This window comes from Stylophora pistillata, chromosome 8 (genome assembly GCF_964205215.1).
Source record: "Stylophora pistillata chromosome 8, jaStyPist1.2, whole genome shotgun sequence".
Lineage (NCBI taxonomy): Eukaryota > Metazoa > Cnidaria > Anthozoa > Scleractinia > Pocilloporidae > Stylophora > Stylophora pistillata.
In genome coordinates, this window is record NC_142526.1 from 32,077,504 (window position 1) to 32,094,673 (window position 17,170).

At 38.6% G+C, this 17,170-nt stretch overlaps 1 protein-coding gene across 4 annotated transcripts; it reads left to right on the plus strand.

Moving 5' to 3' along the window:
• Positions 1–535: 535 nt before the first annotated feature.
• LOC111328999 (uncharacterized) lies at positions 536–16,948 on the plus strand. Of its 4 annotated transcripts, none has more exons than XM_022933570.2 (4): positions 536–665; positions 9,697–10,904; positions 11,095–11,143; positions 12,374–16,948. In XM_022933570.2, the coding sequence occupies exons 2-4, from the start codon at positions 9,744–9,746 to the stop codon at positions 14,932–14,934; spliced, it is 3,771 nt and encodes a 1,256-aa protein (XP_022789305.2). In that variant the 5' UTR covers positions 536–665; positions 9,697–9,743; the 3' UTR covers positions 14,935–16,948. The 4 variants fall into 4 exon arrangements, with proteins under 4 accessions (XP_022789305.2, XP_088586934.1, XP_022789331.2 ...); XM_088730808.1 differs by lacking the exon at positions 536–665 and adding an exon at positions 3,548–3,663; XM_022933596.2 differs by lacking the exon at positions 536–665 and adding an exon at positions 4,692–4,929.
• Positions 16,949–17,170: the final 222 nt, after the last annotated feature.

Genomic DNA, 17,170 nt, shown 5'->3' on the forward strand with positions numbered 1-17,170 from the left:
ACATGCTCGAAAAAAAGCCGTCACGCTGTCTTGCGCTGATCACGTGCGTTTTATTAGATTTGAATTAGCTCTAATCATCGTTATTGTTGTCAATTCTCCGTTTTTCTGTTCCATCTGATCGGAAAAAACACAAAGCAACTGATATGTCCACAATGGTCCATTTCCTGCTCTTGAAACGACGGAAATCAATAGTCAATGTAACTAGTATCTATTACAATATTAATAAAATTATAGCTGATTATTTTCAAAGATTTATTTTTGACCTCATAGTGTATTACAGTTGGGCGAAATCGTTCCGATTAGGGCCTGATTTGGGTGTTGTACTCAAAAGGCTTCCTTTGAATAAATCCTATTTGTTCCAAGGGACCAAATCGGTGTTTTTTGCTCCAAAAAACAAGTGTACGTGATCATATGAATCAAAGTGGTCAATCCATTACTCTCAATTGAAAAGGCCTCCTCATTGATTACTGGACTTTGCCCGGTTTGGATTGCGTGATCGAGTTAGACTGACTGAAAAACAAACTTTTTTTTTGTTGTTCTATTAATAGGGCTTGACGGTCGAAGGTTCCACTGAACTTTGTAGTTGCAGGAGGAACGGCGCTGAGGTGAAAACGTTCATTCTTCCGGTGTAATGAAAACAAAGTTATTCAACCAACCGAAAAAACGTAAGTACCAAAATTGTAACACTAACCAAAAAAAAAACAGAGTAGCTAATGAAGAAACAAAGGTTTCAAAGCTGAAGTAAGTTTTCACACCTTGTTCTCCATAGTGATCTGATGTTTTAACCTATTTAAAACTGGCTCGGTTGGTTCTCATCTAATTTTTTTTAGCAATACAATGACGAAATAGCATGTAAACAAATCTGAAATAGGCGGGTAGGCGGAGAATTTAATAACCAAACTGAGTTCAGTGATATAAATCATCCTAATGCCCCAGTTCAGATCGTTATTTCAAAATGAAAGAACACTGAATTGTTGGCATCCTTGTGGTTTTGGGTGCTTTCATTTTTTGGGGTGACGAATTTTTTACTTCAAGTCCTGTTTTATCTCCATCGCCTCGGAACTGTCAATTCGTCAATTCGTCCAGTCTCATCCCGGCGTACTGTTTTCAGTTCTAAGATTGAACAATTCATTCAATGATATTTCTGTGAAATTTGTTCCTTTCTTCCTCGAGTGGACTTAAGAAAACTTTACGTGGCTGTTCGATGGATATCAAGGAAAGGTGCATCTTTTTTATCATTGTCATTTTCTTTACCTATTGGACTTACTTACACACAACTTTCCCAGAACCACTTTGAGTCAGAGACTTTGTTTCGATGAACACCCCTCAGAATCCAAGTATATGTTGATGCGCCATTGAAGTACAGTATTTCTCTTCTGTTGAAGCTATTTTTTGTGGGGGGAGGGGGGAAAAAGTCGTGGTTCGTCAGACATGTTTTTAGTGTTGAGGTTCGTTAGTTGGCTTGGGAATTGGAGATTCCACAGCTACAATTTGACGAAGAAAACCTGGATGACCATTCATGATGGTCAGTGATCATACCTGATCATTTCTGATTAGAATAGTACATTCGGGTGTGTTCCACCACCCAATTCTAAAAGGCTATGAGTATGTTTATGGCATGCTGATTATCTGCTCATACAGGAGGTATGTTATTGCGCGCGTGCATGTCTCGAGCATTCAGCAAACTGAGGTGTAAAAAGTAAAATCACGGGCCAAATGTGAAAATCTCCGTGTTTCTCATATTTTTGTTGCAGCTCAAAATACCGTTGTATTTGGTAGGAATTTGTATACTTTTCGCAACAACAAAAATTTCGTTACGTAACTGGCTTGCAATGCTTTAAGTAATGTTCTGTTGTTATAGAATCATTTGCTCGAGATTTTGAGCCTTTGAAACACTATCTGAGCGCCTAATTTGTCTCGTCCGAGTTAACCCAGCATGTTGCAAGTTGTACAAAGTGTACTCCTTTACCTCATACACCCTTCGGATGTGTAGTAAAATTTGAGATCAGTTGAAAGTCATCAAGATACAAAGAGGCGAAGTGTTTACATACTTTACTAACACGGGCTTTCTTTTGAAAAGTCGAGTGGGATAAATAAGGGAATTTCTTGAACTTGTCCAAAGTTCGCTTCCGTTATTTATTCGATCAGTGAAAATTATTGGTGTTTTCTTCTCATTTTTAGCGTAAAAATGGGAATAAATACAACAATAAAAGAACAAATGGAAATATCTTGCTGTCTTACCTTAGCGCCCGCCCCTGTTTCCGACCGAGCGAGCGACTAGGAACTAGGCATACAACATTAAATGCACGGGGCGAAGTCCTGACTGAAAACAATGGCGACGACTGAGTCAAACTTTCATGTCCTTATAATTTGGATATATCAACGAAGTTGAAATGATAAATTGGCCACCGTAACGATTACAAAAGCTGACGTTTCGAGCTTTAGCCCTTCGTGGGAGCGTCCTTAGCCTATTTATATAACAAAGTTTTCGGTGATAGCTATCAACAGACTCGACTGACATTTTCATCAGATATCCGGCAAAGAATAAACAATTTGTGTACTAGCTGAAATTTGGACTGACGTTTAATGACAACATCGATGTTTCATGTGGAAAACCTCACGCACAGTTTTTGAAGCCAGCTTTCAAGCCGATCAGCAAGAGATAAGAATGGCTAATTCTTTTCCTTTGTTTTATTCTTTTTTACGTTTTTTTTTTATTTTTTGCTCTTTTTTTTTTTTTGTTCTTTTGGTAAACGATTCGTTTTTTTTTTCTCTCTGTCTTAAATCGAATACCCCTAAACTCACAATCACAGGATGGTGTTTTTTTCTTTGTTTTTTTTTTTTTTTCCAGTTGGAACTAACTTGCTGTCATCATATTCATCAAGACTGAAACACTGATATTTTTTATTCTGTAAGCTTGTACCTTTCATGCGAAGACGACTGAGGAAGACAGACATTTTTCCTCATTGGTTCGATTTCCTTGGAAACAGAAAGATACTCGGGCACTTTTCACTCCATGATTCTAAATTTAGTTGTGCAGGAGATATAAGATAGCATGGGCTACCCTGAAGGCAAAAAATTTTTTATCGAGTCTGGGTGGTCCGATATCACATCAGTTTTGGAAGAAATTTTTTTCATACTACAATGGTTAAGAAAAGATACTTCGATGTCTCAACCTTACCATTCATTTGCGATGTTTTATAGAAAGTTCTGACACTCGTACGGTAACACAGTAATGTTTGATCAATGTGAGGGGAATATTCACATCTGTAGTGGAAATTCAAAGGTCTTAGATAGGCTTTCTTTTAGTGCACGCTTTTCTCTCGTTTTAAAAAAAGATAAGATTCGTCAAAAATTACGCTTAAAGACCCTTGAATCTTAACGCACCAATCATTGACCATTGGTTTATCAGCCTCTCATAGTTATCACGGAATCAATTTCGTAATGGAGCCAAGGCCAGCCAAAAAAGACAACTACTAAAGTCTGTTCGTAACAACAGGTTGTCTGTAATAAGAAGTAAACGCAGTCGACTGAAACAAAAGAAGCTCGTTGGTGGTTGTATTAACGAGGACTCAAAGTTAAACTGTACGTTAACTGTTCAAGGCACTGAAATATTTACTGTATCAGACTGAGCTGAAAAATCTAACAAATCGACGGAAGAGGGTATGTACTGAATTTCCTCTTTTCAAACTGGAAAGGTTTTTTTTTCAATTGTATCGTATCGTAAGTGCACCTGAGACTAAAGCTTTCAGGAATCCGTCAATCAAACTGTGATTGGTTATTGCCTTTGGAAATGAAATCAGTTCAATTTAAATAGTTAGCAGGTTTCACATAGCTGGGTAATTGACATTTGTGTTCGACTTTGGTTTAAAATGCATTTTTCAGCCGCTTAAAAGCTGGAAAAAGATCACATATCACTTTGTATAGTCTTTTCACAATTGACCTCTCGGCAATTTTCGTGTCGTCGGGAAAACTCGATCTGCTCGGAGACAGCCGTAATACCAGACAGTGGTAATATTACTTTGTTATTATAATTAATCCTATCATCATGACATGTGCGTGATATCAAGTTCAAAAACCTCTGCAAAGCGAGAACTCTTAATTGTCGCGCGTCGATCAAACAGAACCTAAACAACGACGAAAGCTGCGCTTAAAACCCACGAGAATAAGTACAAAGATTCAACAAACCTACAACATGCTGTGAACGTCTGCTTGTCTAAATAAGTCGAGCTAAAATGAAAAATTTCGTCCTCCAAGGGAATAAATCCATCTTGAATCAGAGTTTATTAAAAAAAAAAGCTCAACATTTACGCCTTTTTTATAACTAATTGCGGCTTTTAAACAACAGAAAAGAAAGAAATACTTCCTACTACGTGACGAAAACTCGTAACACCAGTTTTCTAGAAAATACAAGTTATTCTCAGACCAATTCACGCGCGAACCAAATGGACTCCCACGGGGAAGTGGTAACAACTAACAAAGAAAATATTTTCAAACTGTGCCTGTTTCTGACCAACAGTGGAAAAAGCTTCCTAAAATCAATGTTTGCCCTCGAAGGCGCGAAACGAAAAGGGAAAAAAATGATAATGAAACTCTAAGTTTTTTTTCTTATCAAAACTGGGTCGCGTGGCACTGAAGCATGTTCAAGATTGGTTTTTTCCACTTTTGCCTGTAGGCAGTTTTTGACGGGTACCAGCTATTTTTAACATCTCAGAGTTCCTATTTTCATAGTCACTTTTCGTGTTCCTTTTTCATATAGACAGCTGTTGATACTTTGTTGAACACAGGAGCCCCATATCACATAGGTGTTGCTTTTTCGACCAAGTTTGATTGAGGCAGATATCTTCTCTAGCTTGTTACTCGGAGGAGGCACATTCAAAGCAATTGTAATATTTTTGATGGTTTGTTTGCGTTCAAGATCCGAGGAAGGTTAGTTCAAATACGTGACCACGTCCTAATTGTTCTTCCATGGGGGGGATAGAAGACAAAACAATTTTTTGACTCCTAGGTGTAATGCACAACCTTCTTCTATGCAATATGTGGACTAAATGAGTCCTACGCTTAGGGAATATATCAATAACATATGTTAGAAGGACCTCGCCGGGTTAATTGTTTGGCTGCATTTCGAAAAGTAATTAAGAAGACTGGTTTGTTCGAAACATTTCAGTGTTATGAGCCAAAAGTGACTCAACAAATAAACCCTTCGATAGCTGACTTGGTTAACAATAACAGTATCCTTAATCAGTGGCCACCACCGAGCATTGCTTGATGTGCGAAACTGAAAAATAGATAAAGAAACAGAAGCACTCGGAGAAAATCAGCAGACCGCGCGTTATACAAAAAGCACTGAAAATTTTGCATGCAAATCGCCACTTTTCATGAATCATTCAAAGAGCTCGTAGACAATGGCTTTCGACAGTTTTCATGGTCCCTAGCTTCTTTCTTGAAGTTGCACCTGTTACTCTTCAGACAAGTCAAATTGCGATTTTGGAAGAGATCCTAGCAAGGCAAGGTACAGCCCACAGAGTTCCCCGACATCCTTGGATTATAAGCGCAATTTGTGAAAAGCATTAAGGGCGGCCTTAGTCTTTCGTGCTGAAAAATCCATTGTTACACCGCCTATCAAGTGGACAAATAGCAAAAAGTAATTGTTCGCATGCGACAAAACGCTGATTGTACACAAGAATTCACAATCACGGGCCAAGTAATTCGCCTTCTGTTTGCAATATTAGGCAAGTTATAACGAAGGGAAGGGCTGCCTGGCGAAATTCTGCCTTTGTGTTTGTTTAACTGGATTTAATTCAAAATTTGGTTCTTCATCCAACCAAATTCCATTCAGTTGTTGTTGTAGCAACGGCACGTGATCTACGGTACCCCCAACTGATCTTCTCAAATTAGCCAATGAGAGAATTTTTAGAATGTCTTCATTTGAATATTACCAAGACAAAACACGGCTCACCGAACAAGGCGGAAAACCACAGTGCTCACATCTATCTCGCTAACATGTTATTATGGGCGTTAGATCCGACTTTTTCCTTGCTCGCTAAATTGAATGGCAATGTTACCTGTTCAAACAAGTGCGTTCTCTTCAAAGCAAAGCATAAAGGTAGGTCAAGTTGTTTTCAGGGGGGAGGGGATGAAGTGACGAAATTCGCAATCAGGTACAATAAGGGAATGCATCTTTAGGTAGGCCACGTTTTTATTGAAGTTTCCGATGAATAACAAATTAGGTATCAATTTGGCGAAACGATTTTTGTCAGGGCAATAATACGCGCTTTGGAGCAACTGGAATTCTAAAATTGCCGCTATCAATGTCTTATAATCTGCTCATACACAGGTAAAGAGCAAAGTTTATATTTAAAGTCATTTTTTTTGTTGGCTTTCGTCGCCGTGTTTCTTGCATTTATATAAACGCTTAATAAATCACGGGTGCTGAAAGACCTGGCATAAATTTACTAATCTACAATAAAGACCGTACAACACTTGTCGGGACTACTTTGTTAACAACAAGACATCGATTCCAACGAAGAATCTTATTCGAAAACCAAGCGTCCTCTTCAAATGCAAAACTTCTACATTTTTCGTGGGACTGATTTACACTGGTTAATGGAAGTCGGCTGGCTATTGATTTAACAGTAAACGGTCTGGCGAACTCGTTCACATTACATCCCAGGCAGTCGAGCAAGAAAAATCCTGCGAGCAATAATGAATCACAGAACTCAATATAGACCCGTGTAAGAGTAATTAGATCACTTTTCCGATTTTTCAGGCGATGGTTGAATATTATGACCTCTCTCCAGTTGCAATAACAGCGAGGATTAGGACGCATCCACTTTGATCCGCGCGTCTTTGAACAAGTTGATTCTACGTTTATTCGCCGCAAATGTAGAAAGACAGCTAATGGCATGAAAGGAAAATTACTACTGGTAAACACTGATTAGTAAAAAACGCTACTTCAGTAGCTCAAGACGAAAAGGATAGAAAGCGTAATGGAATCCGACCAACCTGTATTTACACGAGCTTTGCTTGAGTGGATGTTTTAGTTCGGCTTATCAATACTGTTGATATTCGTTGCAAGAATTTCACTTTATCTCTTTTCGTTTTGCGACCTGACTTTATTAACAAAATTTCCTCAAAACTGCAGAAGTTCCGCACTCCTTTGTAATTTACACGTGTTTCGAACTTACAAGAAACCAGCAATGTTAGGGCACGTAAGTTTAAAGTTTAATCTAAACCTTAATTCCATGTCTCCGTGTAAAGCCCTGAGCAACAAAGGAACATTGATTTGTTTCTTCGAGACTGACAAAGGAACTGAAATAACTTTTGAATTGCAATTTTAGTTTCAAAACGTGTTCCAATGCTATATTTGAAGTGCAGCTGACTACAATCGCTTTTACGTCAAATGTCTTAACCAGAAAACTCGCACAGGAAACTGGTTAAAATAAACTTTTTTTTTCAAGTCTGGATGCATTGAATTGATATTGAGTTACTGTAGTCGTCAAGCTTGTTGTTGCATTTCCCTCATATGGTTGAGGGAAAAGCAAATATTCGAAAAGGAAGAAAGTGTTTCAAATTGTTTCTTTAATTATTCAGTGCTGATTTTGGACAACGATACAGAGTCAAATATTAGTCCCCTTCAAACAAGGAACTTTATTTATACCGAAATAAGTTAAAAATAAGAGCAGACATAATTTTGAATAAAGTAGATCAGATATAATAATATATGAAAGTTTATTTTTTGAAAAGTTGAGAACTCTCGGTTACTGTATAGACATCTGTTGAAGAGTTGTGAATGCTACAGTGGCTACACCTACATAAACGGATCTACGAAAAAAAATTGAAATGACCCGTGGGAACACTTCCTCTGTCCAGGGATTTTTTATTCAAAAGTCAGCTGAGATTTGAAATATTTTCAACTTCAAGTTACTGGGAAACTCACAATTAAGCATGTAGACTAGGTTAGGTCAGTATAGGTGTCACTTGAACAGCGGCTATGATGGTGTGTTCCACCTGAAAATGGCCTCACTCAGTGCTGCAAACGTTCTCGTTAAATTTACACAAAAAAATCCCCATACTTTTGCTTGGGATTAAACATTCATATACATATATTTCTGACCAATAACAGGAAGCTTTCACCTGAGTACTTAGTCTTGATATTAATCGGCAACACTCAAAGAGTTTGAGTTTCTGGAAATCGAAAATTTGTAAATAATTAGTCAGCCAGCAGTACTATCCAGTAGTGTCTCAAAAAGTTGGGCTTTCACATGAAACAGAAGACCCACAAAATGATCTTTACGTGCATGATTGTAAAATGGCAAGCAGATATTAATCAAGTATCCTTATCTTGATTTTTGTATTTATTTGCAACGGCACAAAGTCAGCAATATCTTAAAAGCGTGCTAATAATGGAGTTTGAAACACCTTGTGATTTTTTTTTCTGACGGAAATATACTGTTGAGGTACAGTCCCCTTCAGTTAACAAGTGAAAGATAACTATTTGTGAAGACATCCTCGGATACTGAATGCTTTAGCAAATGACCAACTTAGATTCGTTTTGATCATATTTATTTGTCTAACCTCAATATCTGAAGAAAGGGTAAATTTAAATCAAACAAAAGGACAAAATAGAAAGCGCTAGAAAGATATCAATTTTGAAATGAAGCTATTTTGATTTCAAGAGGGTGGTAAAAATTTCTTTTACCATTATAACTGAATGTTTTCTTGCTTTTAGTCTGGCTTAGGATGCAATTTATTTGCTTAAAAAAATTAGGAACATTATATTATTTCACATAGTGGTTGACACTGATTACCACTGATTATTCTTCCTGTTTTCCTATTGGCTTTAATGTAAAAAATGATGGTAGCAATCACAACACTTTAGGAATTGAGGTATGACATGAAAACGAATCTTTATACTTCCGAGCGTCACAGCGAATAACATAAGAGGGAAACTGGTAATATCCAGCTGAACCTAACGTGATTTTGTAATAGTTCACTACAATGTTTTTTTTTTTTCAAAATAAACGACCTTTTTAAATTATAAAAAAAACTGCAGAAATTCGAGAGAACCTTGCTGAAAAATTGGCAAACCAGTAGTTTCCCGTGAAAAACCGCAAAATAAGCGAAGATTCGAATCCAACAAATTAAGAGCAAGAGTTAAAATACTCTTTCAAAAAATCTAAAAGTGTTACCGTGGACAAAATAAAGTTATTAAAAATAATCGAGGCGAAATTTCTTCAACAGTCGGTGCAACGGTCGATGCAGTAAACTTTACAAAACGTTTATGCTTTTGCAATCCATGATGGTAAAGTTTAGTGACATAATGGCGCACGTTGGAGGGTTCACTTTGGAAGTCTGACTCAGTGGAGTGCTTATCGCAGTTCATCTGTCGGCCGTTTCAGCAAAAGCTCTGAAAATGGTTATGCAAGCACAACAGCAGTTTGCAACCATCTCCTCGACCACATTGTCATGTTATAGTGTTCTGAGCTCACCGATCGTTATCTAAGATCAATTCGTTTACAAAGATAATGCCGATCATCGCAAAAAATTCTAACAGTGGTGGAATTTCTTTGCCAACTACTTGCTCCACGGCTTAGTTACTCCATTTGTTAATTACTGTGAGATCAAATTTTATGCTGATCACCATGGAAATTATCAAGGACTAACATATGCATATTCACTTTTATTTGTTTTCAGGGTGAAGCTCAAGACGACAACATGGACAAAAGAATAAGGACAGAACAATGAGCTGCACGGATACATTCAGTCAAAATGGTCGTTCAAGATCCAAGCACTCGCATCAAGAGCATCATGGAGACGCCTCAAACATCTCAGCAAGGAGAGATGGGCCACACACTGATGGTTCATCATCCAGCCAGCTTTCTACATCCCACAAACCAGTTTTAAAACCTCAAGGAAGAGATGGCGCGAAATGTCAGAGCAGAGACGTTCTTTTGAATCTCCTCCAACCACCTGGATTAAAAGTGACGCATGTCCAACAGGTTAATTGTACTTTACCACATCAGGATAGCGACAAGATATTATATAAACCCGATCTATATGGCTCTTACTGTATGCGATGCACAAACTTTCATCAGGCTGCACGCAGCCCTATTGACAGACGTAGAAAGATGATTCGAGAATGGAATCAGGGAGCTTGGTACAACGCTTCCACGAGCTTGGACACCAAAACTCATGAGCAGAACCTATCTATCAACAGGGAAACGAGAAGAGGCCATTTTGACGATCATGAAATGACTACCAGTTTTCCATGTCCTGGAGAACATCTTCTACGAACGAACACAACCAAGACAAACTCTCTTTCCGCTGCGGTTAATTGCCAAGAACACGAGAAAAGGAGACGACCTCATTATCAAGACGAATTACCGTTGCACAAAGATCTCTGCCAAAATGTTGCAAGCTATCATCAAAAACGTGCCAGACAGGATTGCTTCAAGAACGACACTTATACCAACGATCCAAAAGTTCCTTTACACGAAGGTGGAAACATTGACGATAAAATCATGATAGGAGTCGATACAAACTCAAACAACGATGGTCCAAAGTATATTCAAGGATCCAACTGGCACCTTGAAAGTCGACATTCTTTGAAGAGTAAACATCCGATTTCTGAGAAGAAATTAGCACATGATCAACCAGAGAAGGGAGTCACAAGTTCTAGCAATTGTACCGTTGTTGCTCAAGTTTCAACTGAAAATGGAAATGATGCGTTTAATGAAGTTTACGAGAGAACTCACCCGCGTCCACCCTCGACCTCTCAAGGTGACAGATTGAACCATAATATGTCCCCAACAAACAGCTACCGTCATGAAAAGTTTCGTACCCCAAGCAAATTGGAATCATCACCCGTAAAATCGCCTAATGGACCGGAACATCACCACGAGGTGAGCGTTAATGGCTCATAAAGATAAAATACAACTTAAGTTGGGTTTAAATATAGGGTCCTCAATGAGAATATTCGCTTTTGTAATTGTTTGTTTTGTTGCAAGGCTTCATAAAAGATGCGATACCTTTGCCGCGGAAATTTTCTCTTTAGATTGCTCAGTTTTATTCATTTTTGTTTTCTCTTTTAAGGAAAAGGGATTCGAGAAACCCTCAGAAAGTGACAATCAAGCTCTTCACCGTAAGTGCCATAATTTAAATTTTTTTCCTCCCATATCAACATTTGTCTTTAAGAGAAAAGGAGCGCACCTACGTTGTGTGAAATCCCCGACTATTTGTAAAATAATGCTATTTTAACTATTCCCGTAGCCCTTTCAAACTTTTAATTTATGTAAGGATAGATTCAGGTGAAATCAGCTGAGAAAAAAAGTGTAGAACTCTAAGTTATTAGAATTTTAAACAAATCGATAAGTTTGTTCAAAACGGGTTTTCCGCAGCGCAGTAAAAATTTCAGTTTCATCACTCATTGCCAATACCATTATGGTGAATTTTAGAACTACTTTGCTAGACATTTTAGTGCAGTGTTAATCACAACATTTCCTTGTTCTTACTCTGCTAAAAAAATAACTGTTGCATTCAAGGAAATTTTACTAACTCAAACCAACAAGGTGACGTTTTATCTTCAAGAGGTACACTCTTACCCATCTATTGATTTACCTATATAATTCTTTCGTCAGGGTCAAGAATGTCCGTAAAATGTTCCGATGTATTCGAAATTTGTGTGTATGTTTGTAATTGTGGTCTTGGGTGGTAAAAAAGGAACTAAGATATGTTGTTATGACATTGCATAAATGTGATTCAACCCTTTCCTTCCGATGATATTGATATTCTCCTTCCATCTGACATTTGTTGTTAAATCGAAAACATCCTCTAGTTAGTGTTATGGAGAGAGAGTAAAAATAAGTGTTTAGAAATTTCTACATTGCTTAGTCGTGCTGATTTGTTTGGATGAACTTTCTACAGACCTTTAATAGTATCAAAATAGTTACCTTCTAAGCTTCGGGAATGTTAGCTTGTAGAGGGCTTGTGTATGTTGTTGAGGATAACTACTGTATTGTTTATTGGAGTCGCTCCTAAGTAAGAATATTACACGTCATTTATCAAAACAGTTGCGTTTGTATGATTGTAGTATTTTTCTGTCGGTTGCATTATACCGTAACATTAGTTTATCCTTTATTCTTATTACCTGTCTGCTCTACTACGCATGGATAACGTGGAAAGGGGAAACCACATCCCGGCATTAGAAATGGGTTCACTGGTCTCAGATTTCTGCCGTTGAGAACGCTATTTGAGGCAAAATTCGAATTAGACCAGGATGATGTGAAGATGAGGATGATTCATAGCTGAGATCTGAACAAACGTATAAAAGATAAATTTAACTAGCCATTTAACGGCATTGTTTTCCTTACAGATTCTTCACTTGAAAATTCTCAAGAGAGTGGAAGCCAAAGCGACGAATGTACTCCAGTAATTGTTCAGTGTTACAGTCTCTCTGTATTACCTCCAGCCTTGCAATCTACAACGATGAAAGGTTCCCAATTCTTGGAAGAGAAAAATGCTGACCCAAGTGTTAATATCGGAAATGATTTTGTAAGGGATCTTCCAGGTCCTCTTCGTTGTTCATACCACCGAGGTTCTCCCGAGAGACGCGAAACCATTTGCTGTGGTTTGGAGAGTCACAACGATAATCCATATTGTCCACCGGTCAACTGTCCGAGAAGCAGTGTAGAAGCACATAATGATCGTCAAGATTTTATAGTAAAGCCAAAGCGTCCCGCGGACCAATTGCCGACCTCGAAAGCCAATGGCCTTGACGGGCAGAATTTGCCTAGCAGAGAAATCTCATCCACACATCCTCATACAAGATGCACTTGGCATCATAACCACCAAACATTCAAAAGTGGGCGTGGGAGACGACAAGACCATGGACCTTGGATAAAGCCACAGGTTAAAACCTCACCCAGTTTTTCCGATCAAGAGACGTCACGTTTTCAAGTGAATCGATCCTCCATGTACGATGATCAAGAGTCCAAAGAGACGTCTCCTATCTGGTATACCAAGCACCTACAACATAGGGACAGTCGTGCTCTTGAAATTCACGATTATTACGAAGAGAGACGGATTCTTGTCGAGAAAGTTTGCCAACATACCCGTGGATCAGAAGAAGATATCAAATGTAACCAGAACTTGACGAGCACGTACGAATGTACAAGACAGTTTGGCCAGACTGACCACAACCAGGCAAGTACTTCAGGGGCTGAGGTACACCAAACACCAGTGTGCGATGAGAGTGCCTTTCAAGTTTGTTCCCATCAACGGGAAAATGCGGTTGGAAGTAGGAAAAGGAAAAGCCGACCACCACGTCCTCAGAGATTAAGAGCCCATGATCTACATCTAGCAAAGGAAACCCATCAGCACGAAGATTCACAGCTGGAGGTTCGTCACAAGGACTTTTCCTGCAGTGAATACGTTCATCAGGAAAGATTCCCATGCCAGCTCGAGGGCGATACATCAGTGTCTAAAGAAAGATGTGAAAAAAGAAGAGGAATTGTCAGGGTGTATGGTAATGGTAGAAAGATTTACTCCCAAGAAGACACTGATCTTAGTCAACAGCACTCTCCAAGAAGACACGATTATGTGTTTCAAAGAAACTCACCGACACAAGCAGTATGCAGCAACGATTTCCCTTTGAGAAAGTATCCATCAAGACGTCCCTCTTTTCCTGATAGACGGAACACCGACCCCTCCAGCGAAAATTACGCGCAGTTCGTTGAGTTTCCACGCAATCCACGTGTCGTTTCACCTCGTGAATTAGAAGCTGCACGCAAACAGGCCGAGTTCACTCCGTATCAAACAAAGTCACCGAACAAGCACTTACCAAATTTGAACGCCACAAGAAGTTCCTTTGACAACGGCTGTAATGGCGTTACACCACAACACAGGCACGGCCCCATATGGATAATTGGTCCAGAAGGTCACCGTGAACATTTGGAGAAAATTTGTTCTGGTTATGACAGATTGTCTGTAGGCCAGTGTGATCTAGCCTGCAATGCACATGGTGAGCGCCACGGTTACCATCTTGATCATCCCGCAGTTTCAGCAAAGGGTAAAGCACCGAATAAACCTTCAGAAACACAACCATCATCCCCTGGAGACAAGGGATGCGATTCCAGTAACCGCGTAGAAGATACATTTGTACCGGCCTATAACAAATCATTCACATCTGTTGAAACATCCGTCACTACAGACGCAGAAAACGAAAAGACACAAAAGCGTAATGAGTCTTTTTCGGAGGACCACACTTTCTTCATTCACACACGAGAAGTTCTGACTGATTGCACTGCACCTACCACGAAAGAGAAAAGGTTTGTTTGCCGATACTGCAGCAAGAAATTTGCGCACTTTTCCACTCTCCAGAATCACCTCCGGACTCACACAGGTGATAAACCTTTCCAGTGCAGCTTTTGTGGTCGTAGATTTGCCCAATCGGGAGTCTTAAAGGCGCACCTACGGACACATACTGGCGATAAACCGTTCGCCTGCATGTACTGTGGAAAAGTGTTCGCGCAAAGCACGACCCTAACAAACCACCTGAGAACACATACAGGCCACAAGCCCTACATTTGTAACTATTGTGGCAAATCATTCTCCCAGCCCTCCACGCTCAGAAAGCATGAACTTTCTCACACAAAAGAACGGCCATATCCGTGTAAATTCTGTGGAAAGGCTTTTGCTCAGCAATCAACGCTGACCAACCACATGCGTTCTCACACTGGACAGCGGCCGTACAAGTGCCGCTTTTGCGAGAAGAGCTTCGCACAACTGAGTACCCTGGATCGTCACCTACGTCTCCACTCAAGTGTTAGCCTCAAGCCACATCAATGTCAATACTGCAATAAGAGTTTTAGCTACATTTCCAATCTGGCCTCTCATATGCGAAATCACGAACGGGAGATGGAGTCTTGTCAGTAAAAGGGATCCAAGTTCATCCCTGGATGGACTTCCTTCCAGCAGCGGTTTTCCATCGTAGTCTCCAAGTACACATATCTAAAACCACTGTGGTGAGCTAGATATGCTATTTTTAGAGTTAATCAAACTCCTAAAACTTTTGAGTGTTTTCTTATTTAGACACCTTTGTTCTATACAGCCTCATTTTTGTACGATAATATGATACACGTGTTGTCTTAGCTCCAGGTACTTTATCTAAGCCTCTTCCAATGTTGAAACTAGAAACTTAAGTCCCAATAGGACATTATTATTGCCACTTTATTGTCATAGTTTTAAATGGCTCAGAAAAGTTACAAATTAGTCGTCAAAGTCTGTCTCTATTACCAATCGTGCCGATTAACTCAATCTTACTTCCACTGGCTCTCTAAGGATAATGATTGATAGCTCTCGTGTCCACTTTGGATCCTCCTTCTTAGGCCTTTTTCATAAAAAAAAAGTATCGTTGCCCGGAAAAAAAATTGCTTCACCGAAAATGTCTTTCTTATAAGATCTACGCTAAGACTTTCTCCGTTGACGTGTTTGCCACGTGAAAATTTAAAATTAACGGACGATAAAAGGCAAAAAGATCAAAGAGATACTTCAAAAAACCAGACAAAGTTAAGGTGCTTTTCTAATGAAAATAATACGCATTAAGCTTTTTATTTGCAAAGGAGCAAAAATAACGAGTTTTTAAGCTAGATTGACGCAGCTATTGACACAGACCTGGATTGCTCCGTTTTAATCTTTGTCACATTTTTTGCATTCAAGCGAGGAACTTGTTTACATAGTACTGCAAATCTGTTTCCAGGATCACGAGCAGTGGTCATCAATTGAAAAATTTACATCACATTGTCAAAAACATTTCGAAACCTATTTAACTTGCTACCTTCAATTTTGCTGGTACTCTGAAAAAATATTGAGTTCTGATTAAGTTATTTCAAAGTTCAAGTCCTAATTTGTAGGCAAGGGAATGTGTAAAACGACATATCCTCTATCATCTACCAGTTTATTGGAGAAAATTTTTTTTTTCAGTGTTCATAAACTAATGAAAGCGAACAACACTTCAGATATTTAATATAAGTAGGCAACAAAGCTTAAGAAATTCATTTTCGACGCAACAGGGTAGTTTCAAAAAATCGTACAGTTTTTGTCTTGTTGACATTACATTTCTGCAGTGGTTACAACTTTAACTTAATAGCGATAATATCCGATAAGTGTTTGAAGTTTCTTGTACTAACTAAAAATAGGGCGAACATTGAAGAATATTTGTTTGTAAAGTCGTGCTAATGATGCAAAGCTTACCGCAGATTTTTCAGTCTTTTATAAGAAAAATGGCGGTATTTAGTTCACTGACTTTGTACAACCATGGTCGTGATCTTAAAGGTTAACTTAGCCTGATTGCCAAAGATTTTTTTGAAAGGATTTGAATCACGTCGGGATCAAGATATACTATGCTTACGGGATTAACACAATTTATGAGGTTTACTCTCTAAAACTAGGTGTCCTCTATAAAATAACTACACTGAAAATCCCTTATTATGCAATATATATAGTAAGCGAAAAAACCAATCGAATATGATTTAACTGGTAAAGAACTCCTGAGATTTGCGGAATTCAATCCTGAGGAAAATGGAAGAGGATATAAATGTTGATAATCAAGTGTAACGAGTCAAACTTGTTACACTTTTAAACAATTGTATTTAAAATAAGCAGTCTTCATTTGGACTTTAACTAAATTTGCTAACAGATGTTTAGAATAACGAAGACTTAGAAGATCTTTTATTTTAGATATTAAGAATAGTATTTTAGAGACGAATTTTTCTTTCATATTTTCGTTTAAAAAGTATGTATAGCTGGTGGCTTTTTATCTCTTAAAATGAACAATGAAGGTATTTAATAGTAAGCTTGGGCCCATATGGCTTTATTTCCCTTTTGTTTACCAACATGATCGTGTTGTTTTGCAACAGGCGAAGGCGAAATAAAAATTAACTGCATGGCCGATCTTGCGTTATTATGATCATAGAACGAAAGGGAAGCGAGAGAGAATACAAATGTAATGAAAAAGAGAGATAGAGGACTAGAGAGGGAGAAGCCAGTTCCAAGAGAACCGCACATCTAATTTATGAAATTACCGAAGAGATAATGAAGCTCCAAGGTCAGACTAAAACTGATTCACCTAAGAGCGTGGTTAACGAAGGGAGATCTAACAGTGCCAGCGATC

Bases quoted from the DNA above. Each gene is read 5' to 3' on its own strand.
- LOC111328999 (XM_022933570.2), top strand. From the start codon at position 9,744: ATGAGCTGCACGGATACATTCAGTCAAAATGGTCGTTCAAGATCCAAG. The intron at 10,905-11,094 runs GTGAGCGTTAAT...TTCTCTTTTAAG, and splicing joins GACCGGAACATCACCACGAG to GAAAAGGGATTCGAGAAACC. The intron at 11,144-12,373 runs GTAAGTGCCATA...TTTTCCTTACAG, and splicing joins TGACAATCAAGCTCTTCACC to ATTCTTCACTTGAAAATTCT.